Source organism: Salmo salar, chromosome 12 (genome assembly GCF_965601325.2).
Source record: "Salmo salar chromosome 12, fSalSal1, whole genome shotgun sequence".
Classification (NCBI taxonomy): domain Eukaryota; kingdom Metazoa; phylum Chordata; class Actinopteri; order Salmoniformes; family Salmonidae; genus Salmo; species Salmo salar.
In genome coordinates this window covers 106120729-106145026 of record NC_138302.1, presented here as the reverse complement: position 1 = coordinate 106145026, position 24298 = coordinate 106120729, and the positions used below count along the sequence as shown (strand labels likewise).

At 51.0% G+C, this 24298-nt stretch overlaps 1 protein-coding gene across 4 annotated transcripts in view; it reads right to left on the bottom strand.

Annotated features, from left to right (window-relative positions):
- The window catches only part of LOC106566264 (lysine-specific demethylase phf2), a 215829-nt gene that overhangs the window by 90445 nt on the left and 101086 nt on the right, over nucleotides 1-24298 (bottom strand). For all 4 annotated transcript variants that reach the window (XM_082959534.1, XM_082959532.1, XM_082959536.1 and 1 more), the window contains exons 5-11: nucleotides 19783-19924; nucleotides 19374-19560; nucleotides 17881-18043; nucleotides 13815-13902; nucleotides 13389-13495; nucleotides 2199-2290; nucleotides 381-470 (exon numbers count right to left, since the gene is read on the bottom strand). In XM_082959534.1, the coding sequence (XP_082815660.1) occupies nucleotides 381-470; nucleotides 2199-2290; nucleotides 13389-13495; nucleotides 13815-13902; nucleotides 17881-18043; nucleotides 19374-19560; nucleotides 19783-19924 (869 nt within the window). The remainder of the gene's footprint in view (nucleotides 1-380; nucleotides 471-2198; nucleotides 2291-13388; nucleotides 13496-13814; nucleotides 13903-17880; nucleotides 18044-19373; nucleotides 19561-19782; nucleotides 19925-24298) is intronic.

The window sequence follows — 24298 nt, the reverse complement described above, 5'->3', positions numbered from 1 at the left end:
TTAGTGTATGTAAACTTCTGACCCACTGGAATTGTGATACAGTGAATTATAAGTGAAATAATCTGTCTGTAAACAATTGTTGGAAGAATAACTTGTGTCATGCACGAAGTAGATGTCCTAACCGACTTGCCAAAACTATAGTTTGTTAACAAGAAATTTGTGGAGTGATTGAAAAACGAGTTTTAATGACTCCAACCTAAATGTATGTAAACTTCCAACTTGAACTGTATAGGTTATGTCTGTACTGTTAATGTCAGGTATGCTCTATGTATCGCTCCAACAACAACAGGCCACTGGAAACCTGGCCAGTAGAATACATCAGTACAGTACAGAGCAGGCAAGGACAGGGCATGGTAGCGTTGAGCAGGGGAGAGTCGTACCTCTGAGATCCTGATCTCCTTGGCCAGGTCCTTGATGAGCTGAGTGGGCTTCATGTTCTCTGGAAGCTCATCTTCATGTTCTAACAGAGCCTGGAGGAGAGACCGGGTACATGAAACACAGTCAGGAGGAGAGACCGGGTACATGAAACACAGTCAGAACCTGGAGGAGAGACCGGGTACATGAAACACAGTCAGGAGGAGAGACCGGGTACATGAAACACAGTCAGGAGGAGAGACCGGGTACATGAAACACAGTCAGAACCTGGAGGAGAGACCGGGTACATGAAACACAGTCAGAACCTGGAGGAGAGACCGGGTACATGAAACACAGTCAGGAGGAGAGACCGGGTACATGAAACACAGTCAGAACCTGGAGGAGAGACCGGGTACATGAAACACAGTCAACAGAGCCTGGTGGAGAGACCGGGTACATGAAACACAGTCAACAGAGCCTGGTGGAGAGACCGGGTACATGAAACACAGTCAGGAGGAGAGACCGGGTACATGAAACACAGTCAGAACCTGGAGGAGAGACCGGGTACATGAAACACAGTCAGAACCTGGAGGAGAGACCGGGTACATGAAACACAGTCAACAGAACCTGGAGGAGAGACCGGGTACATGAAACACAGTCAGGAGGAGAGACCGGGTACATGAAACACAGTCAGGAGGACCGGGTACATGAAACACAGTCAACAGAGCCTGGAGGAGAGACCGGGTACATGAAACACAGTCAACAGAGCCTGGAGGAGAGACCGGGTACATGAAACACAGTCAGGAGGAGAGACCGGGTACATGAAACACAGACAACAGAGCCTGGAGGAGAGACCGGGTACATGAAACACAGTCAGGAGGAGAGACCGGGTACATGAAACACAGTCAACAGAGCCTGGAGGAGAGACCGGGTACATGAAACACAGTCAGGAGGAGAGACCGGGTACATGAAACACAGTCAACAGAGCCTGGAGGAGAGACCGGGTACATGAAACACAGTCAGGAGGAGAGACCGGGTACATGAAACACAGTCAACAGAGCCTGGAGGAGAGACCGGGTACATGAAACACAGTCAGAACCTGGAGGAGAGACCGGGTACATGAAACACAGTCAGGAGGAGAGACCGGGTACATGAAACACAGTCAACAGAGCCTGGAGGAGAGACCGGGTACATGAAACACAGTCAGGAGGAGAGACCGGGTACATGAAACACAGTCAACAGAGCCTGGAGGAGAGACCGGGTACATGAAACACAGTCAGAACCTGGAGGAGAGACCGGGTACATGAAACACAGTCAGGAGGAGAGACCGGGTACATGAAACATAGTCAGAACCTGGAGGAGAGACCGGGTACATGAAACATAGTCAGAACCTGGAGGAGAGACCGGTACATGAAACACAGACAACAGAGCCTGGAGGAGAGACCGGGTACATGAAACACAGTCAACAGAGCCTGGAGGAGAGACCGGGTACATGAAACACAGTCAACAGAACCTGGAGGAGAGACCGGGTACATGAAACACAGTCAGGAGGAGAGACCGGGTACATGAAACACAGTCAACAGAGCCTGGAGGAGAGACCGGGTACATGAAACACAGTCAGAACCTGGAGGAGAGACCGGGTACATGAAACACAGTCAGGAGGAGAGACCGGGTACATGAAACACAGTCAACAGAACGATAGGTAGCTGTAGTAGCAGCTGATATTGGTAGACAGGACATCGAGACGCTTACTCTCTAAAGACTGTGGAAAGAAAGAAAGAAGGACAACAGGACATATTGTCCATTATAAAGGTGGAAGTGATCGGTGAGGTAACAAAAGTGACCTGTTTTTTGGTCCAAGCTCTAAAAGCTCCGTTGATGATCTTAGCTCCGTGGACCAGGTAGGCAGCTGGTTGCTTGTTGGACTTGTGTAAACCTGCAACAAGACAGAATACTGTTAGACAGCAGGTCATTTAACCTCAAAGGGACAAACTGTTCAAATAAAGGTTAAATGAATTGGATTCTGTTCATTCACTGTGAGAACATTGAGTTGAAGACTCGTTTTTCATAAAAGCCTCTTTCTACTGTAAGAGAAAGCCTCCCTCTAGTCTAACTGTTGTCAGTAAACTAATTAACCAATCAAAGCATCACGTTTCAAAGCCCGGTCACCATACATTTCATACACAGACAGCAGGGAAATATACATCTACATTTTAGTCATTTAGCAGACGCTCTTATCCAGAGCGACTTACAGTAGTGAATATATACATTTCATTTCATTTCATGCATTTTTTATACTGGCCCCCCGTGGGAATCAAACCCACAACCCTGGCGTTGCACACAGCATGCTCTACCAACTGAGCCACAGGGAAGATATAAATCTCTGTTGAAACTGAATTCACTCTGGTTTAATAACAGAAAACATCTGATTAGACGAGTAAAATCCTGGAAGATGTTACTGCAAGCTGAAGGCCGTTTAAATCAGACACATGCCTCCCTCCCTCCCAGCCTGCCTGTCTCCCTCCCTCCCAGCCTGCCTGTCTCCCTCCCTCCCAGCCTGCCTGTCCCCCTCCCACCCAGCCTGCCTGCCTCCCTCCCTCCCAGCCTGCCTGTCTCCCTCCCAGCCTGTCTGCCTCCCTCCCTCCCAGCCTGCCTGTCTCCCTCCCTCCCAGCCTGCCTGTCTCCCTCCCTCCCAGCCTAACTGTCTCCCTCCCTCCCAGCCTGCCTGTCCCCCTCCCACCCAGCCTGCCTGCCTCCCTCCCTCCCAGCCTGCCTGTCTCCCTCCCAGCCTGTCTGCCTCCCTCCCTCCCAGCCTGCCTGTCTCCCTCCCTCCCAGCCTGCCTGTCTCCCTCCCTCCCAGCCTGTCTGCCTCCCTCCCTCCCAGCCTGCCTGTCTCCCTCCCTCCCAGCCTGCCTGTCTCCCTCCCTCCCAGCCTGCCTGTCTCCCTCCCAGCCTGCCTGCCTGCCTCCCCCCCTCCCAGCCTGCCTGTCTCCCTCCCAGCCTGCCTGCCTGCCTCCCTCCCTCCCAGCCTGCCTGTCTCCCTCCCAGCCTGCCTGCCTGTCTCCCTCCCAGCCTGCCTGCCTGTCTCCCTCCCAGCCTGCCTGCCTGTCTCCCTCCCAGCCTGCCTGTCTCCCTCCCTCCCTCCCAGCCTGCCTGTCTCCCTCCCTCCCAGCCTGCCTGTCTCCCTCCCTCCCAGCCTGCCTGCCTCCCTCCCTCCCAGCCTGCCTGCCTCCCTCCCTCCCTCCCTCCCTCCCAGCCTGCCTGCCTCCCTCCCTCCCAGCCTGCCTGCCTCCCTCCCAGCCTGCCTGCCTCCCTCCCTCCCAGCCTGCCTGCCTCCCTCCCTCCCAGCCTGCCTGCCTCCCTCCCTCCCAGCCTGCCTGCCTCCCTCCCTCCCAGCCTGCCTGCCTCCCTCCCTCCCAGCCTGCCTGTCTCCCTCCTTCCCTCCCAGCCTGCCTGTCTCCCTCCCTCCCTCCCTCCCAGCCTGCCTGCCTCCCTCCCTCCCAGCCTGCCTGCCTCCCTCCCAGCCTGCCTGCCTCCCTCCCTCCCAGCCTGCCTGCCTCCCTCCCTCCCTCCCAGCCTGCCTGCCTCCCTCCCTCCCAGCCTGCCTGCCTCCCTCCCTCCCAGCCTGCCTGCCTCCCTCCCTCCCAGCCTGCCTGTCTCCCTCCTTCCCTCCCAGCCTGCCTGTCTCCCTCCCTCCCTCCCTCCCAGCCTGCCTCCCTCCCTCCCAGCCTGCCTGCCTGTCTCCCTCCCTCCCAGCCTGCCTCCCTCCCTCCCTCCCTCCCAGCCTGCCTGTCTCCCTCCCTCCCAGCCTGCCTCCCTCCCTCCCAGCCTGTCTCCCTCCCTCCCTCCCAGCCTGTCTCCCTCCCTCCCAGCCTGCCTGTCTCCCTCCCTCCCTCCCAGCCTGCCTGTCTCCCTCCCTACCTGCCTGTCTCCCTCCCAGCCAGCCTGCCTGTCTCCCTCCCTCCCAGCCTGCCTGTCTCCCTCCCTCCCAGCCTGCCTGCCTGTCTCCCTCCCTCCCAGCCTGCCTCCCTCCCTCCCTCCCTCCCTCCCAGCCTGCCTGTCTCCCTCCCTCCCAGCCTGCCTCCCTCCCTCCCAGCCTGTCTCCCTCCCTCCCTCCCAGCCTGTCTCCCTCCCTCCCAGCCTGCCTGTCTCCCTCCCTACCTGCCTGTCTCCCTCCCAGCCAGCCTGCCTGCCTGTCTCCCTCCCTCCCAGCCTGCCTGCCTCCCTCCCTCCCTCCCAGCCTGTCTCCCTCCCTCCCTCCCAGCCTGTCTCCCTCCCTCCCTCCCAGCCTGTCTCCCTCCCTCCAAGCCTGCCTGTCTCCCTCCCTCCCAGCCTGCCTGTCTCCCTCCCTCCCAGCCTGCCTGTCTCCCTCCCTCCCTCCCAGCCTGCCTGCCTCCCTCCCTCCCTCCCAGCCTGCCTGTCTCACTCCCTCCCAGCCTGCCTGTCTCCCTCCCTCCCTCCCTCCCAGCCTGTCTCCCTCCCTCCCTCCCAGCCTGTCTCCCTCCCTCCCAGCCTGCCTGTCTCCCTCCCTCCCAGCCTGCCTGCCTCCCTCCCTCCCTCCCTCCCTCCCAGCCAGTCTGCCTGTCTCCCTCCCTCCCTCCCTCCCAGCCTGTCTCCCTCCCTCCCTCCCTCCCTCCCTCCCTCCCTCCCTCCCTCCCTCCCAGCCTGTCTCCCTCCCTCCCAGCCTGCCTGCCTCCCTCCCTCCCTCCCAGCCTGCCTGTCTCCCTCCCTCCCAGCCAGCCTGCCTGTCTCCCTCCCTCCCTCCCAGCCTGCCTGTCTCCCTCCCTCCCTCCCAGCCTGTCTCCCTCCCTCCCTCCCTCCCAGCCTGTCTCCCTCCCTCCCTCCCAGCCTGTCTCCCTCCCTCCCTCCCTCCCAGCCTGCCTGCCTGCCTCCCTCCCTCCCAGCCTGCCTGCCTCCCTCCCTCCCAGCCTGCCTGTCTCCCTCCCTCCCTCCCAGCCTGCCTGTTTCCCTCCCTCCCAGCCTGTCTCCCTCCCTCCCTCCCAGCCTGCCTGTTTCCCTCCCTCCCAGCCTGCCTGTCTCCCTCCCTCCCTCCCAGCCTGTCTCCCTCCCTCCCTCCCAGCCTGTCTCCCTCCCTCCCAGCCTGCCTGCCTCCCTCCCAGCCTGCCTGTCTCCCTCCCTCCCTCCCAGCCTGTCTCCCTCCCTCCCTCCCAGCCTGTCTCCCTCCCTCCCAGCCTGCCTGTCTCCCTCCCTCCCAGCCTGCCTGTCTCCCTCCCTCCCTCCCAGCCTGTCTCCCTCCCTCCCTCCCAGCCTGTCTCCCTCCCTCCCAGCCTGCCTGCCTCCCTCCCTCCCTCCCAGCCTGCCTGTCTCCCTCCCTCCCAGCCAGCCTGCCTGTCTCCCTCCCTCCCAGCCTGCCTGCCTGTCTCCCCCCCCAGCCAGCCTGCCTGCCTCCCTCCCTCCCAGCCTGCCTGTCTCCCCCCCAGCCAGCCTGCCTGCCTCCCTCCCTCCCAGCCTGCCTGTCTCCCTCCCTCCCTCCCAGCCTGCCTGTCTCCCTCCCTCCCTCCCAGCCTGCCTGTCTCCCTCCCTCCCAGCCTGCCTGTCTCCCTCCCTCCCAGCCTGCCTCCCTCCCTCCCTCCCAGCCTGCCTGTCTGTCTCCCTCCCTCCCTCCCAGCCTGCCTGTCTCCCTCCCTCCCTCCCAGCCTGCCTGTCTCCCTCCCTCACTCCCTCCCTCCCAGCCTGCCTGTCTCCCTCCCTCACTCCCTCCCTCCCAGCCTGCCTGTCTCCCTCCCTCCCAGCCAGCCTGCCTGTCTCCCTCCCTCCCAGCCTGCTTCCCTCCCTCCCAGCCTGTCTCCCTCCCTCCCTCCCAGCCTGTCTCCCTCCCTCCCAGCCTGCCTGTCTCCCTCCCTCCCTCCCAGCCTGCCTGTCTCCCTCCCTCCCTACCTGCCTGTCTCCCTCCCAGCCAGCCTGCCTGTCTCCCTCCCTCCCTACCTGCCTGTCTCCCTCCCAGCCAGCCTGCCTGTCTCCCTCCCTCCCAGCCTGCCTGTCTCCCTCCCTCCCAGCCTGCCTGTCTCCCTCCCTCCCAGCCTGTCTCCCTCCCTCCCTCCCAGCCTGTCTCCCTCCCTCCCTCCCAGCCTGTCTCCCTCCCTCCCTCCCAGCCTGTCTCCCTCCCTCCCAGCCTGCCTGTCTCCCTCCCTCCCAGCCTGCCTCCCTCCCTCCCTCCCTCCCAGCCTGCCTGTCTGTCTCCCTCCCTCCCTCCCAGCCTGCCTGTCTCCCTCCCTCCCTCCCAGCCTGCCTGTCTCCCTCCCTCACTCCCTCCCTCCCAGCCTGCCTGTCTCCCTCCCTCCCAGCCAGCCTGCAAATAAAAGGTACTACAACAGACTTTAAGATTGACACAGGGGCAGATACAAGTGTCATATCAGAAAATACTTAGCACACTGAAAAACATGCCACCACTGAAAAGTAACTAAACCAGACAGGCCAGGGAAGAAACTGGGCTACTTTACAGATACTACTGAACCGGATGGGTCACTTTACAGATACTACTGAACCGTATGGGTCACTTTACAGATACTACTGAACCGGATGGGTCACTTTACAGATACTACTGAACCGGATGGGTCACTTTACAGATACTACTGAACCGGATGGGTCACTTTACAGATACTACTGAACCGGATGGGTCACTTTACAGATACTACTGAACCGGATGGGTCACTTTACAGATACTACTGAACCGGATGGGTCACTTTACAGATACTACTGAACCGGATGGGTCACTTTACAGATACTACTGAACCGGATGGGTCACTTTACAGATACTACTGAACCGTATGGGTCACTTTACAGATACTACTGAACCGGATGGGTCACTTTACAGATACTACTGAACCGGATGGGTCACTTTACAGATACTACTGAACCGGATGGGTCACTTTACAGATACTACTGAGCCGGATGGGCCACTTTACAGATACTACTGAACCGGATGGGTCACTTTACAGATACTACTGAACCGGATGGGTCACTTTACAGATACTACTGAACCGTATGGGTCACTTTACAGATACTACTGAACCGGATGGGTCACTTTACAGATACTACTGAACCGGATGGGTCACTTTACAGATACTACTGAACCGTATGATCTATCACGGTCCAAACACATCAAGTTTGGAGTCGTGTTTAGCTATGCAGTCGTGGGTGAACAGGGAGTACAGGAGGGGAATAAGCACGCACCCCTGAGGGGCTCCAGTGTTCAGGATCAGAGTAGCAAATATAAAAATATATTTTGACTTCTTCTAACCGTCCGGATTACTGTCCCACTCCTTGAAAGCGGCAGCTCCAGCCTTTAGCTCAGTACGAATGTTGCCTGTAAACTCTGCAAAAAAATGAACGTCCTCTCACTGTCAACTGTGTTTATTTTCAGCAAACTTAACGTGTGTAAATATTTGAAAGGGGGGGGGGGTGTCAAAATCAAAAGTAACAGTCAGTATCTGGTGTGGCCACCAGCTGCATTAAATACTGCAGGGAATCTCCTCCTCATGGACTGCACCAGATTTGCCAGTTCTTGCTGTGAGATGTTACCCCACTCTTCCACCAAGGCACCTGCAAGTTCCCAGACATTTCTGGGGGGAATGGCCCTAGCCCTCACCCTCCGATCCAACAGGTCCCAGACGTGCTCAATGGGATAGAGATCCGGGCTCTTCGCTGGCCATGGCAGAACACTGACACTCCTGTCTTGCAGGAAATCACGCACAGACAGAGTAGTATGGCTGGTGGCATTGTCATGCTGGAGGATCATGTCAGGATGAGCCTGCAGGAAGGGTACCACATGAGGGAGAAGGATGTCTTCCCTGTAACGCACAGCGTTGAGATTGCCTGCAATGACAACAAGCTCAGTCCGATGATGCTGTGACACACCGCCCCAGACCATGACGGACCCTCCACCTCCAAATCGATCCCGCTCCAAAGTACAGGCCTCGGTGTAACGCTCATTCCTTCGATGATAAACGCGAATCCGACCATCACCCCTGGTGAGACAAAACCGCGACTCGTCAGTGAAGAGTACTTTTTGCCAGTCCTGTCTGGTCCAGCGACGGTGGGTTTGTGCCCATAGGCGACGTTGTTGCCGGTGATGTCTGGCGAGGACCTGCCTTACAACAGGCCTACAAGCCCTCAGTCCAGCCTCTCTCAGCCTATTGCGGACAGTCTGAGCACTGATGGAGGGATTGTGCGTTCCTGGTGTAACTCGGGCAGTTGTTGTTGCCATCCTGTACCTGTCCCGCAGGTTTGATGTTCGGATGTACCGATCCTGTGCAGGTGTTTGTTACACGTGGTCTGCCACTGCGAGGACAATCAGCTGTCCATCCTGTCTCCCTGTAGCGCTGTCTTAGGCGTCTCACAGTACAGACATTGCAATTTATTGCCCTGGCCACATCTGCAGTCCTCATGACTCCTTGCAGCATGCTTAAGGCACGTTCACGCAGATGAGCAGGGACCCTGGGCATCTTTCTTTTGGTGTTTTTCAGAGTCAGTAGAAAGGCCTCTTTAGTGTCCTAAGTTTTCATAACTGTGACCTTAATTGCCTACCGTCTGTAAGCTGTTAGTGTCTTAACGACCGTTCCACAGGTGCATGTTCATTGATTGTTTATGGTTCATTGAACAAGCATGGGAAACAGTGTTTAAACCCTTTACAATGAAGATCTGTGAAGTTATTTGGATGTTTATGAATTATCTTTGAAAGACAGGGTCCTGAAAAAGGGACGTTTCTTTTTTTTGCTGAGTTTATGTCACTGTGGGGACTGCGTCGTCGATGTACTTATTAATGAATCCGGTGACTGATGTGGTACCCTCCCGGAACATATTCCAGTCTGTGCTAGCGAAACAGTCCTGTAGCTTAACGCAAAGCAAAGAGAGGCAGCGAAAGTAGATGGAACCCTGGCCAGGTGGGAAGGGTTAAGGCATGGGGTAGGTGGGGTAAAGGTTAGGGAGTACAGCTCTACCTGGGGTCTGTTCTTCGGGGTGCAACATTACTGAACTTTCTGATTATGTAGACAAGATTTTCTGTCGTGTAGAATTGGGGATCGTTTCACCTCCATGGGAAAATAATGGGATAAATACCCCATTTGACTAACACACAGAGAAAATACCTGTATGTTTCACCTCCATAAGAGAATAACGGGATATAAACCACTGTGGTCTTATAGTCTGCATCCCAGATGACACCCTATTCCCTACATAGTGCACAACTACTGACCAGAGCACTACATAGTGCACAACTACTGACCAGAGCCCTACATAGTGCACAACTACTGACCAGAGCACTACATAGTGCACAACTACTGACCAGAGCCCTACATAGTGCACAACTACTGACCAGAGCCCTACATAGTGCACAACTACTGACCAGAGCCCTACATAGTGCACAACTACTGACCAGAGCCCTACATAGTGCACAACTACTGACCAGAGCCCTACATAGTGCACAACTACTGACCAGAGCACTACATAGTGCACAACTACTGACCAGAGCCCTACATAGTGCACAACTACTGACCAGAGCCCTACATAGTGCACAACTACTGACCAGAGCCCTACATAGTGCACAACTACTGACCAGAGCCCTACATAGTGCACAACTACTGACCAGAGCCCTACATAGTGCACAACTACTGACCAGAGCCCTACATAGTGCACAACTACTGACCAGAGCCCTACATAGTGCACAACTACTGACCAGAGCCTATACAGTATGTTGTGATCAGTAGAAGGCAATCTGGCCATATTACAACAGAGAGAAAAAGCGTTCAGTGGAAATGTAAACAGAGTTGTCTGGCCAGCTGAGAGGAGTTAAAACACACAGAGAGAGAGCTGGTGATTGTACCTGTGCCAGACCTTTTAAACCGAATCATCTGTGAACGACGCCACGCAGACTTTTAATGACTGTAATAATATTAGAGCATCCAACTCCTCATCTGCTGAGCAGACCGTAGGGAGAACCATCTCCTCATCTGCTGAGCAGACCGTAGGGAGAACCATCTCCTCATCTGCTGAGCAGACCGTAGGGAGAACCATCTCCTCATCTGCTGAGCAGACCGTAGGGAGAACCCTCTCCTCATCTGCTGAGCAGACCGTAGGGAGAACCATCTCCTCATCTGCTGAGCAGACCGTAGGGAGAACCAAGTCCTCATCTGCTGAGCAGACCGTAGGGAGAACCAAGTCCTCATCTGCTGAGCAGACCGTAGGGAGAACCATCTCCTCATCTGCTGAGCAGACCGTAGGGAGAACCATCTCCTCATCTGCTGAGCAGACCGTAGGGAGAACCAAGTCCTCATCTGCTGAGCAGACCGTAGGGAGAACCATCTCCTCATCTGCTGAGCAGACCGTAGGGAGAACCAAGTCCTCATCTGCTGAGCAGACCGTAGGGAGAACCATCTCCTCATCTGCTGAGCAGACCGTAGGGAGAACCAAGTCCTCATCTGCTGAGCAGACCGTAGGGAGAACCATCTCCTCATCTGCTGAGCAGACCGTAGGGAGAACCAAGTCCTCATCTGCTGAGCAGACCGTAGGGAGAACCATCTCCTCATCTGCTGAGCAGACCGTAGGGAGAACCAAGTCCTCATCTGCTGAGCAGACCGTAGGGAGAACCATCTCCTCATCTGCTGAGCAGACCGTAGGGAGAACCAAGTCCTCATCTGCTGAGCAGACCGTAGGGAGAACCATCTCCTCATCTGCTGAGCAGACCGTAGGGAGAACCATCTCCTCATCTGCTGAGCAGACCGTAGGGAGAACCAAGTCCTCATCTGCTGAGCAGACCGTAGGGAGAACCATCTCCTCATCTGCTGAGCAGACCGTAGGGAGAACCAAGTCCTCATCTGCTGAGCAGACCGTAGGGAGAACCAAGTCCTCATCTGCTGAGCAGACCGTAGGGAGAACCATCTCCTCATCTGCTGAGCAGACCGTAGGGAGAACCAAGTCCTCATCTGCTGAGCAGACCGTAGGGAGAACCATCTCCTCATCTGCTGAGCAGACCGTAGGGAGAACCAAGTCCTCATCTGCTGAGCAGACCGTAGGGAGAACCATCTCCTCATCTGCTGAGCAGACCGTAGGGAGAACCAAGTCCTCATCTGCTGAGCAGACCGTAGGGAGAACCATCTCCTCATCTGCTGAGCAGACCGTAGGGAGAACCATCTCCTCATCTGCTGAGCAGACCGTAGGGAGAACCAAGTCCTCATCTGCTGAGCAGACCGTAGGGAGAACCAAGTCCTCATCTGCTGAGCAGACCGTAGGGAGAACCATCTCCTCATCTGCTGAGCAGACCGTAGGGAGAACCATCTCCTCATCTGCTGAGCAGACCGTAGGGAGAACCAAGTCCTCATCTGCTGAGCAGACCGTAGGGAGAACCAAGTCCTCATCTGCTGAGCAGACCGTAGGGAGAACCATCTCCTCATCTGCTGAGCAGACCGTAGGGAGAACCATCTCCTCATCTGCTGAGCAGACCGTAGGGAGAACCATCTCCTCATCTGCTGAGCAGACCGTAGGGAGAACCAAGTCCTCATCTGCTGAGCAGACCGTAGGGAGAACCATCTCCTCATCTGCTGAGCAGACCGTAGGGAGAACCAAGTCCTCATCTGCTGAGCAGACCGTAGGGAGAACCATCTCCTCATCTGCTGAGCAGACCGTAGGGAGAACCATCTCCTCATCTGCTGAGCAGACCGTAGGGAGAACCATCTCCTCATCTGCTGAGCAGACCGTAGGGAGAACCATCTCCTCATCTGCTGAGCAGACCGTAGGGAGAACCAAGTCCTCATCTGCTGAGCAGACCGTAGGGAGAACCATCTCCTCATCTGCTGAGCAGACCGTAGGGAGAACCATCTCCTCATCTGCTGAGCAGACCGTAGGGAGAACCAAGTCCTCATCTGCTGAGCAGACCGTAGGGAGAACCAAGTCCTCATCTGCTGAGCAGACCGTAGGGAGAACCATCTCCTCATCTGCTGAGCAGACCGTAGGGAGAACCAAGTCCTCATCTGCTGAGCAGACCGTAGGGAGAACCAAGTCCTCATCTGCTGAGCAGACCGTAGGGAGAACCATCTCCTCATCTGCTGAGCAGACCGTAGGGAGAACCATCTCCTCATCTGCTGAGCAGACCGTAGGGAGAACCAAGTCCTCATCTGCTGAGCAGACCGTAGGGAGAACCAAGTCCTCATCTGCTGAGCAGACCGTAGGGAGAACCAAGTCCTCATCTGCTGAGCAGACCGTAGGGAGAACCATCTCCTCATCTGCTGAGCAGACCGTAGGGAGAACCATCTCCTCATCTGCTGAGCAGACCGTAGGGAGAACCAAGTCCTCATCTGCTGAGCAGACCGTAGGGAGAACCAAGTCCTCATCTGCTGAGCAGACCGTAGGGAGAACCCTCTCCTCATCTGCTGAGCAGACCGTAGGGAGAACCCTCTCCTCATCTGCTGAGCAGACCGTAGGGAGAACCAAGTCCTCATCTGCTGAGCAGACCGTAGGGAGAACCATCTCCTCATCTGCTGAGCAGACCGTAGGGAGAACCCTCTCCTCATCTGCTGAGCAGACCGTAGGGAGAACCAAGTCCTCATCTGCTGAGCAGACCGTAGGGAGAACCCTCTCCTCATCTGCTGAGCAGACCGTAGGGAGAACCATCTCCTCATCTGCTGAGCAGACCGTAGGGAGAACCAAGTCCTCATCTGCTGAGCAGACCGTAGGGAGAACCAAGTCCTCATCTGCTGAGCAGACCGTAGGGAGAACCAAGTCCTCATCTGCTGAGCAGACCGTAGGGAGAACCATCTCCTCATCTGCTGAGCAGACCGTAGGGAGAACCATCTCCTCATCTGCTGAGCAGACCGTAGGGAGAACCATCTCCTCATCTGCTGAGCAGACCGTAGGGAGAACCATCTCCTCATCTGCTGAGCAGACCGTAGGGAGAACCAAGTCCTCATCTGCTGAGCAGACCGTAGGGAGAACCAAGTCCTCATCTGCTGAGCAGAGGAAGAGGAAGACTGAAACCAAACCTGAAAGCCTAATAGTTGTAGAAAGACAGAACGGTGATGTACCTTTGAACCTCTCCAGCAGGTGTCGTCCCACGTACCAGCAGGCCGTCTCAAAGTTGGGGAACGGAGTCAGACAGTTGACCTTCAGACGCTTCTCCACCTCGTACGCTCTGGAGAGGAAAACACACTTTTAACTATTTTTTAAAGGGATAGTTCACCTAAAATAACATATTGGTTTCCTGACCCTGTAAGCAGTCTATGGACAAGATATGACAGCAATCCATGCTGTGGTTTAGTTTCTCTGGCACGGTTTCCACATGCTAACATTTTAGCATTTGTAGCACAAATCCCATTCAAGTCATGGGACCAATATGAGCATTTCTTCATGAGCGTTAATGACAAACTAGGCCAAATCAGGAAGTGAAGTTGACCTTTAAAGCTACAGTCTTAGCTACAGGAGGTCCTCATTGATACTAATGATGTGCTCACCTCATCTGCATCTCAACACTCAGGTTGTGGACAAAGTGTCCAGAAAAGGCCAGAGTGTCCACTGGAGTCAGCACAGCGTTGATCCAACCTGGGAACAGAATACACACATTACATACACACCCACACAGAATACACACTATATACACACATTACATACACACCCACACAGAATACACACTATATACACACATTACATACACACCCACACAGAATACACACTATATACACACATTACATACACACCCACACAGAATACACACACACACATTACATACACACCCACACAGAATACACACACACACAGAATACACACTATATACACACACACACAGAATACACACTATATACACACATTACATACACACCCACACAGAATACACACTATATACACACATTACATACACACCCACACAGAATACACACACACACAGAATACACACTATATACACACACACACAGAATACACACTATATACACACATTACATACACACCCACACAGAATACACACTATATACACACATTACATACACACCCACACAGAATACACACACACACAGAATACACACACACACAGAATACACACTATATACACACACACACAGAATACACACTATATACACACATTACATACACACCCACACAGAATACACACTATATACACACATTACATACACACCCACACAGAATACACACTATATACACACTATATACACACTAACACAGAATACACACTATATACACACATTACATACACACCCACACAGAATACACACTATATACACACTATATACACACCCACACAGAATACACACTATATACACACATTACATACACACCAACACAGAATACACACTATATACACATATTACATACACACCCACACAGAATACACACTATATACACACATTACATACACACCCACACAGAATACACACTATATACACACATTACATACACACCAACACAGAATACACACTATATACACACATTACATACACACCCACACAGAATACACACTATATACACACATTACATACACACCCACACAGAATACACACACACACAGAATACACACATTACATACACACATTACATACACACCCACACAGAATACACACTATATACACACCAACACAGAATACACACTATATACACACATTACATACACACCCACACAGAATACACACTATATACACACTATATACACACCAACACAGAATACACACTATATACACACATTACATACACACCCACACAGAATACACACACACACAGAATACACACATTACATACACACATTACATACACACCCACACAGAATACACACTATATACACACATTACATACACACCCACACAGAATACACACTATATACACACTATATACACACTAACACAGAATACACACTATATACACACATTACATACACACCCACACAGAATACACACTATATACACACTATATACACACTAACACAGAATACACACATTACATACACACCCACACAGAATACACACTATATACACACTATATACACACTAACACAGAATACACACATTACATACACACCCACACAGAATACACACACACACAGAATACACACATTACATACACACATTACATACACACCCACACAGAATACACACTATATACACACACACACAGAATACACACATTACATACACACATTACATACACACCCACACATAATACACACATTACATACACACCCACACAGAATACACACATTACATACACACCCACACAGAATACACACTAACACAGAATACACACATTACATACACACATTACCCACACAGAATACACACATTATATACACACTAACACATTATACACACTAACACATTACACACTAACACATTACACACACATTACATACACACTAACACAGTATACACACATTATATACACACTAACACAGTATACACACATTATATACACACTAACACAGTATACACACATTATATACACTTCTATTCCCAATGTGACAACATCAGAACAGGTCTGATTCTATTCCCAATGTGACAACATCAGAACAGGTCTGATTCTATTCCCAATGTGACTGTGAGAATAACTAAATTTAGCCCTGATCAGATTTCTGATTCTGATGTGATGGTTTGAAGATTTCTTGTCCCTGCTTCAGAGTGCACTAACCTGAGGGTATGAATAGGGTCTGCCCCTGCTTCAGAGTGCACTAACCTGAGGGTATGAATAGGGTCTGCCCCTGCTTCAGAGTGCACTAACCTGAGGGTATGAATAGGGTCTGTCCCTGCTTCAGAGTGCACTAACCTGAGGGTATGAATAGGGTCTGTCCCTGCTTCAGAGTGCACTAACCTGAGGGTATGAATAGGGTCTGTCCCTGCTTCAGAGTGCACTAACCTGAGGGTATGAATAGGGTCTGCCCCTGCTTCAGAGTGCACTAACCTGAGGGTATGAATAGGGTCTGCCCCTGCTTCAGAGTGCACTAACCTGAGGGTATGAATAGGGTCTGCCCCTGCTTCAGAGTGCACTAACCTGAGGGTATGAATAGGGTCTGCCCCTGCTTCAGAGTGCACTAACCTGAGGGTATGAATAGGGTCTGTCCCTGCTTCAGAGTGCACTAACCTGAGGGTATGAATAGGGTCTGCCCCTGCTTCAGAGTGCACTAACCTGAGGGTATGAATAGGGTCTGCCCCTGCTTCAGAGTGCACTAACCTGAGGGTATGAATAGGGTCTGCCCCTGCTTCAGAGTGCACTAACCTGAGGGTATGAATAGGGTCTGCCCCTGCTTCAGAGTGCACTAACCTGAGGGTATGAATAGGGTCTGCCCCTGCTTCAGAGTGCACTAACCTGAGGGTATGAATAGGGTCTGTCCCTGCTTCAGAGTGCACTAACCTGAGGGTATGAATAGGGTCTGTCCCTGCTTCAGAGTGCACTAACCTGAGGGTATGAATAGGGTCTGTCCCTGCTTCAGAGTGCACTAACCTGAGGGTATGAATAGGGTCTGCCCCTGCTTCAGAGTGCACTAACCTGAGGGTATGAATAGGGTCTGCCCCTGCTTCAGAGTGCACTAACCTGAGGGTATGAATAGGGTCTGTCCCTGCTTCAGAGTGCACTAACCTGAGGGTATGAATAGGGTCTGTCCCTGCTTCAGAGTGCACTAACCTGAGGGTATGAATAGGGTCTGCCCCTGCTTCAGAGTGCACTAACCTGAGGGTATGAATAGGGTCTGCCCCTGCTTCAGAGTGCACTAACCTGAGGGTATGAATAGGGTCTGCCCCTGCTTCAGAGTGCACTAACCTGAGGGTATGAATAGGGTCTGCCCCTGCTTCAGAGTGCACTAACCTGAGGGTATGAATAGGGTCTGTCCCTGCTTCAGAGTGCACTAACCTGAGGGTATGAATAGGGTCTGCCCCTGCTTCAGAGTGCACTAACCTGAGGGTATGAATAGGGTCTGCCCCTGCTTCAGAGTGCACTAACCTGAGGGTATGAATAGGGTCTGCCCCTGCTTCAGAGTGCACTAACCTGAGGGTATGAATAGGGTCTGTCCCTGCTTCAGAGTGCACTAACCTGAGGGTATGAATAGGGTCTGCCCCTGCTTCAGAGTGCACTAACCTGAGGGTATGAATAGGGTCTGTCCCTGCTTCAGAGTGCACTAACCTGAGGGTATGAATAGGGTCTGCCCCTGCTTCAGAGTGCACTAACCTGAGGGTATGAATAGGGTCTGCCCCTGCTTCAGAGTGCACTAACCTGAGGGTATGAATAGGGTCTGTCCCTGCTTCAGAGTGCACTAACCTGAGGGTATGAATAGGGTCTGCCCCTGCTTCAGAGTGCACTAACCTGAGGGTATGAATAGGGTCTGTCCCTGCTTCAGAGTGCACTAACCTGAGGGTATGAATAGGGTCTGCCCCTGCTTCAGAGTGCACTAACCTGAGGGTATGAATAGGGTCTGTCCCTGCTTCAGAGTGCACTAACCTGAGGGTATGAATAGGGTCTGTCCCTGCTTCAGAGTGCACTAACCTGAGGGTATGAATAGGGTCTGCCCCTGCTTCAGAGTGCACTAACCTGAGGGTATGAATAGGGTCTGCCCCTGCTTCAGAGTACATTTGTAACACTTGTCCACCTGGTCGGCGAAGAACATCTCAGTGTGATTGGCTGAGGACCTCCAGCGCTCGTACAGCGATAGGTTGGCTGACGTGGGCTTGATCAGGAAGAAGATCTTCTCTCCCTGGAAACAACAACATGAAGACAGAACAAGAGCTGTAGCAGCGCTGATCTGGGATCAGGTCCCCCTCTGGAAACAACAACATGAAGACAGAACAAGAGCTGATCTGGGATCAGGTCCCCCCCTGTTCATGTAATCTTATTCATTATGATCTAAAAGGAAACACTGATCCTAGATCAGCAGCCCAACTCGGAGACATTGTGTGAATACATGCCCAGAACTCGTTCATATTCATTCTACGGCTAATTTCATTCTTGCTACGAAGTAATGTTTTCTAATACACCTCGAGTATTCTTCCTTGAGAAGTGCATTGGAAAAGGTGTACATTTCCCATTGAACGCGGAACGAGGGACAGCTCAGTTTGTTGTTTTGGAAAGTTTTGAAAGTCTATTGAACAAGTTTAGTTACCAGCTAGCTACCTTTAGAGTTTGGATCCAGTGACGCGGATGGCATCAGTTGCTGGGACCCGTTGGAAGGTTCACCTTCCAACAGGACAACGACCCTAAGCACACAGCCAAGACAACGCAGGAGTGGCTTCGGGACAAGTCTCTAAATGTCCGTTGTGGTCCAGCCAAAGCCCGGACTTGAACCCGATCAAACAGCAACACTCCCCATCCAACCTGACAGAGCTTGAGAGGATCTGCAGAGAAGAATGGGAGAATCTCCCCAAATACAGGTGTGCCAAGCTTGTAGCGTCATACCCAAGAAGACTCGAGGCTGTAATCGCTGACAAAGGTGCTTCAATAAAGTACTGAGTAAAGGGTCTGAATACTTATGTAAATTTGATAATTCAGTTTGTCTAAAAACTTGTTTTTCAACTGTAGATTCAATGGTTGTAAAGATGGGGAGAGGTCTGTCCGTAATAAAGAGATGCTCTGCTTTTTTGACACCACAAAGCAGGTCCTGCAGGCTCTAGTTTAGTCTAGTCTTGATTATTGTCCAGTCATGTGGTCCAGTTCTGTTAAGAAAGACTGCAGCTGGTCCAGAACAGAGCGCCACGTCTTGCTCTTCATTGTAATCAGAGGGCTGATATAAATACTATGGATGTCAGTCTCTCTTGGTTAAGAGTTGAGGAGAGACTGACTGCATCACTTCTTGTTTTTATAAGAAACATTCATGTGTTGGAAATGCAATTTTTTTTTGCATAGTCAACTAACACACACGTGGCGTCCTACCTGGATAAATAAGGTTATTAACCGGGTCCTACCTGGATTAATAAGGTTATTAACCGGGTTCTACCTGGATTAATAAGGTTATTAACCGGTCCTACTTGGATAAATAAGGTTATTAACCGGTCCTACTTGGATAAATAAGGTTATTAACCGGGTCCTACCTTGAGGATGTGGTACCACACGGAGGCCCCCCCACACTCGATGTGGAAGTCCGTGTAGCTGTCTTTAACGCCGACCAAACAGTACTTAGAGACTTTGGGTTTCCCCAGGAGAGCATCATCTGGCCAGTAGTTCTCTACCCATGACAACCTCCGCACAATCTGTGGACTCTCCACTATACTGTCCATCCTGAGAGACAGAGACATAATGTTATATAAACAGATCTGAGGACTGTCCATCCTGAGAGACAGAGACATAATGTTATATAAACAGATCTGAGGACTGTCCATCCTGAGAGACAGAGACATAATGTTATCTGAGGTATCAGAGAAAGTCAGGAGAAGTGGTGTTGTGCTGCACCATGTGTATCATGAGAACAGGTGTCAGTGTACCTCTCAGGTGTGTGCCTACCTTTTGTCAGAGAACTCCAGGTTGATAATGTTTAACACTTTCTTCCTGTTGGTGCTGTAGTAGTAATCTACAAAGTCCTTCAGCTTCATCTTACTGTCAGTCTGCTTGGTCACATCTATCACATCCACACCCACGTCTGGACCTGGGAGTGATTAATAAAAAACAGTTTCAATGTAACTTAAATACACATACAAGACACGAGGAAAATCAATAGTGAGCAGGTCTTTAAATGGCAATGAGTTGATGAGATGTGATGCTAACTAGGCTGCTCATTATACAGCAGTAGAAGATGTGATGCTAACTAGGCTGCTCAGTATACAGCAGTACCAGATGTGTTGCTAACTAGGCTGCTCAGTATACAGCAGTAGAAGATGTGTTGCTAACTAGGCTGCTCAGTATACAGCAGTAGAAGATGTGATGCTAACTAGGCTGCTCAGTATACAGCAGTACCAGATGTGATGCTAACTAGGCTGCTCAGTATACAGCAGTAGAAGATGTGATGCTAACTAGGCTGCTCAGTATACAGCAGTACCAGATGTGTTGCTAACTAGGCTGCTCAGTATACAGCAGTAGAAGATGTGATGCTAACTAGGCTGCTCAGTATACAGCAGTAGAAGATGTGATGCTAACTAGGCTGCTCAGTATACAGCAGTAGAAGATGTGATGCTAACTAGGCTGCTCAGTATACAGCAGTACCAGATGTGATGCTAACTAGGCTGCTCATTATACAGCAGTAGAAGATGTGATGCTAACTAGGCTGCTCAGTATACAGCAGTACCAGATGTGCTGCTAACTAGGCTGCTCAGTAAACAGCAGTAGAAGATGTGATGCTAACTAGGCTGCTCAGTATACAGCAGTAGAAGATGTGATGCTAACTAGGCTGCTCAGTATACAGCAGTAGAAGATGTGATGCTAACTAGGCTGCTCAGTATACAGCAGTACCAGATGTGATGCTAACTAGGCTGCTCAGTATACAGCAGTACCAGATGTGATGCTAACTAGGCTGCTCAGTATACAGCAGTAGAAGTACCAGATGTGTTGCTAACTAGGCTGCTCAGTATACAGCAGTATCAGATGTGATGCTAACTAGGCTGCTCAGTATACAGCAGTAGCAGATGTGATGCTAACTAGGCTGCTTAGTATACAGCAGTAGAAGTAGCAGATGTGATGCTAACTAGGCTGCTCAGTATACAGCAGTAGAAGTAGCAGATGTGATGCTAACTAGGCTGCTCAGTATACAGCAGTAGAAGTAGCAGATGTGATGCTAACTAGGCTGCTCAGTATACAGCAGTAGAAGTAGCAGATGTGATGCTAACTAGGCTGCTCAGTATACAGCAGTAGAAGTAGCAGATGTGATGCTAACTAGGCTGCTCAGTATACAGCAGTAAAATAGCAGATGTGATGCTAACTAGGCTGCTCAGTATACAGCAGTAGAAGATGTGATGCTAACTAGGCTGCTCAGTATACAGCAGTACCAGATGTGATGCTAACTAGGCTGCTCAGTATACAGCAGTAGAAGTACCAGATGTGATGCTAACTAGGCTGCTCAGTATACAGCAGTACCAGATGTGATGCTAACTAGGCTGCTCAGTATAAAGCAGTAGAAGATGTGATGCTAACTAGGCTGCTCAGTATACAGCAGTAGAAGATGTGACGCTAACTAGGCTGCTCAGTATACAGCAGTAGAAGATGTGATGCTAACTAGGCTGCTCAGTATACAGCAGTACCAGATGTGATGCTAACTAGGCTGCTCAGTATACAGCAGTAGAAGATGTGATGCTAACTAGGCTGCTCAGTATACAGCAGTAGAAGTAGCAGATGTGATGCTAACTAGGCTGCTCAGTATACAGCAGGGGAAGTACCAGATCTGATGCAAACTAGGCTGCTCAGTATACAGCAGTAGAAGATGTGATGCTAACTAGGCTGCTCAGTATACAGCAGTAGAAGTAGCAGATGTGATGCTAACTAGGCTGCTCAGTATACAGCAGTGGAAGTACCAGATGTGATGCTAACTAGGCTGCTCAGTATACAGCAGTACCAGATGTGTTGCTAACTAGGCTGCTCAGTATACAGCAGTAGAAGTACCAGATGTGATGCTAACTAGGCTGCTCAGTATACAGCAGTAGAAGTCACAGATGTGATGCTAACTAGGCTGCTCAGTATACAGCAGTAGAAGATGTGATGCTAACTAGGCTGCTCAGTATACAGCAGTACCAGATGTGATGCTAACTAGGCTGCTCAGTATACAGCAGTAGAAGATGTGATGCTAACTAGGCTGCTCAGTATACAGCAGTAGAGATGTGATGCTAACTAGGCTGCTCAGTATACAGCAGTACCAGATGTGATGCTAACTAGGCTGCTCAGTATACAGCAGTACCAGATGTGTTGCTAACTAGGCTGCTCAGTATACAGCAGTAGAAGATGTGATGCTAACTAGGCTGCTCAGTATACAGCAGTAGAAGATGTGATGCTAACTAGGCTGCTCATTATACAGCAGTAGAAGATGTGATGCTAACTAGGCTGCTCAGTATACAGCAGTACCAGATGTGATGCTAACTAGGCTGTTCAGTATACAGCAGTAGAAGATGTGATGCTAACTAGGCTGCTCAGTATACAGCAGTACCAGATGTGATGCTAACTAGGCTGCTCAGTATACAGCAGTAGAAGTACCAGATGTGTTGCTAACTAGGCTGCTCAGTATACAGCAGTATCAGATGTGATGCTAACTAGGCTGCTCAGTATACAGCAGTAGCAGATGTGATGCTAACTAGGCTGCTTAGTATACAGCAGTAGAAGTAGCAGATGTGATGCTAACTAGGCTGCTCAGTATACAGCAGTAGAAGTAGCAGATGTGATGCTAACTAGGCTGCTCAGTATACAGCAGTAGAAGTAGCAGATGTGATGCTAACTAGGCTGCTCAGTATACAGCAGTAGAAGTAGCAGATGTGATGCTAACTAGGCTGCTCAGTATACAGCAGTAGAAGTAGCAGATGTGATGCTAACTAGGCTGCTCAGTATACAGCAGTAAAATAGCAGATGTGATGCTAACTAGGCTGCTCAGTATACAGCAGTAGAAGATGTGATGCTAACTAGGCTGCTCAGTATACAGCAGTACCAGATGTGATGCTAACTAGGCTGCTCAGTATACAGCAGTAGAAGTACCAGATGTGATGCTAACTAGGCTGCTCAGTATACAGCAGTACCAGATGTGATGCTAACTAGGCTGCTCAGTATACAGCAGTAGAAGATGTGATGCTAACTAGGCTGCTCAGTATACAGCAGTAGAAGATGTGATGCTAACTAGGCTGCTCAGTATACAGCAGTAGAAGATGTGATGCTAACTAGGCTGCTCAGTATACAGCAGTACCAGATGTGATGCTAACTAGGCTGCTCAGTATACAGCAGTAGAAGATGTGATGCTAACTAGGCTGCTCAGTATACAGCAGTAGAAGTAGCAGATGTGATGCTAACTAGGCTGCTCAGTATACAGCAGGGGAAGTACCAGATCTGATGCAAACTAGGCTGCTCAGTATACAGCAGTAGAAGATGTGATGCTAACTAGGCTGCTCAGTATACAGCAGTAGAAGTAGCAGATGTGATGCTAACTAGGCTGCTCAGTATACAGCAGGGGAAGTACCAGATCTGATGCAAACTAGGCTGCTCAGTATACAGCAGTACCAGATGTGTTGCTAACTAGGCTGCTCAGTATACAGCAGTAGAAGTACCAGATGTGATGCTAACTAGGCTGCTCAGTATACAGCAGTAGAAGTCCAGATGTGATGCTAACTAGGCTGCTCAGTATACAGCAGTAGAAGATGTGATGCTAACTAGGCTGCTCAGTATACAGCAGTACCAGATGTGATGCTAACTAGGCTGCTCAGTATACAGCAGTAGAAGATGTGATGCTAACTAGGCTGCTCAGTATACAGCAGTAGAAGATGTGATGCTAACTAGGCTGCTCAGTATACAGCAGTACCAGATGTGATGCTAACTAGGCTGCTCAGTATACAGCAGTACCAGATGTGTTGCTAACTAGGCTGCTCAGTATACAGCAGTAGAAGATGTGATGCTAACTAGGCTGCTCAGTATACAGCAGTAGAAGATGTGATGCTAACTAGGCTGCTCAGTATACAGCAGTAGAAGATGTGATGCTAACTAGGCTGCTCAGTATACAGCAGTACCAGATGTGATGCTAACTAGGCTGCTCAGTATACAGCAGTAGAAGATGTGATGCTAACTAGGCTGCTCAGTATACAGCAGTACCAGATGTGCTGCTAACTAGGCTGCTCAGTATACAGCAGTAGAAGATGTGATGCTAACTAGGCTGCTCAGTATACAGCAGTAGAAGATGTGATGCTAACTAGGCTGCTCAGTATACAGCAGTAGAAGATGTGATGCTAACTAGGCTGCTCAGTATACAGCAGTACCAGATGTGATGCTAACTAGGCTGCTCAGTATACAGCAGTACCAGATGTGATGCTAACTAGGCTGCTCAGTATACAGCAGTAGAAGTACC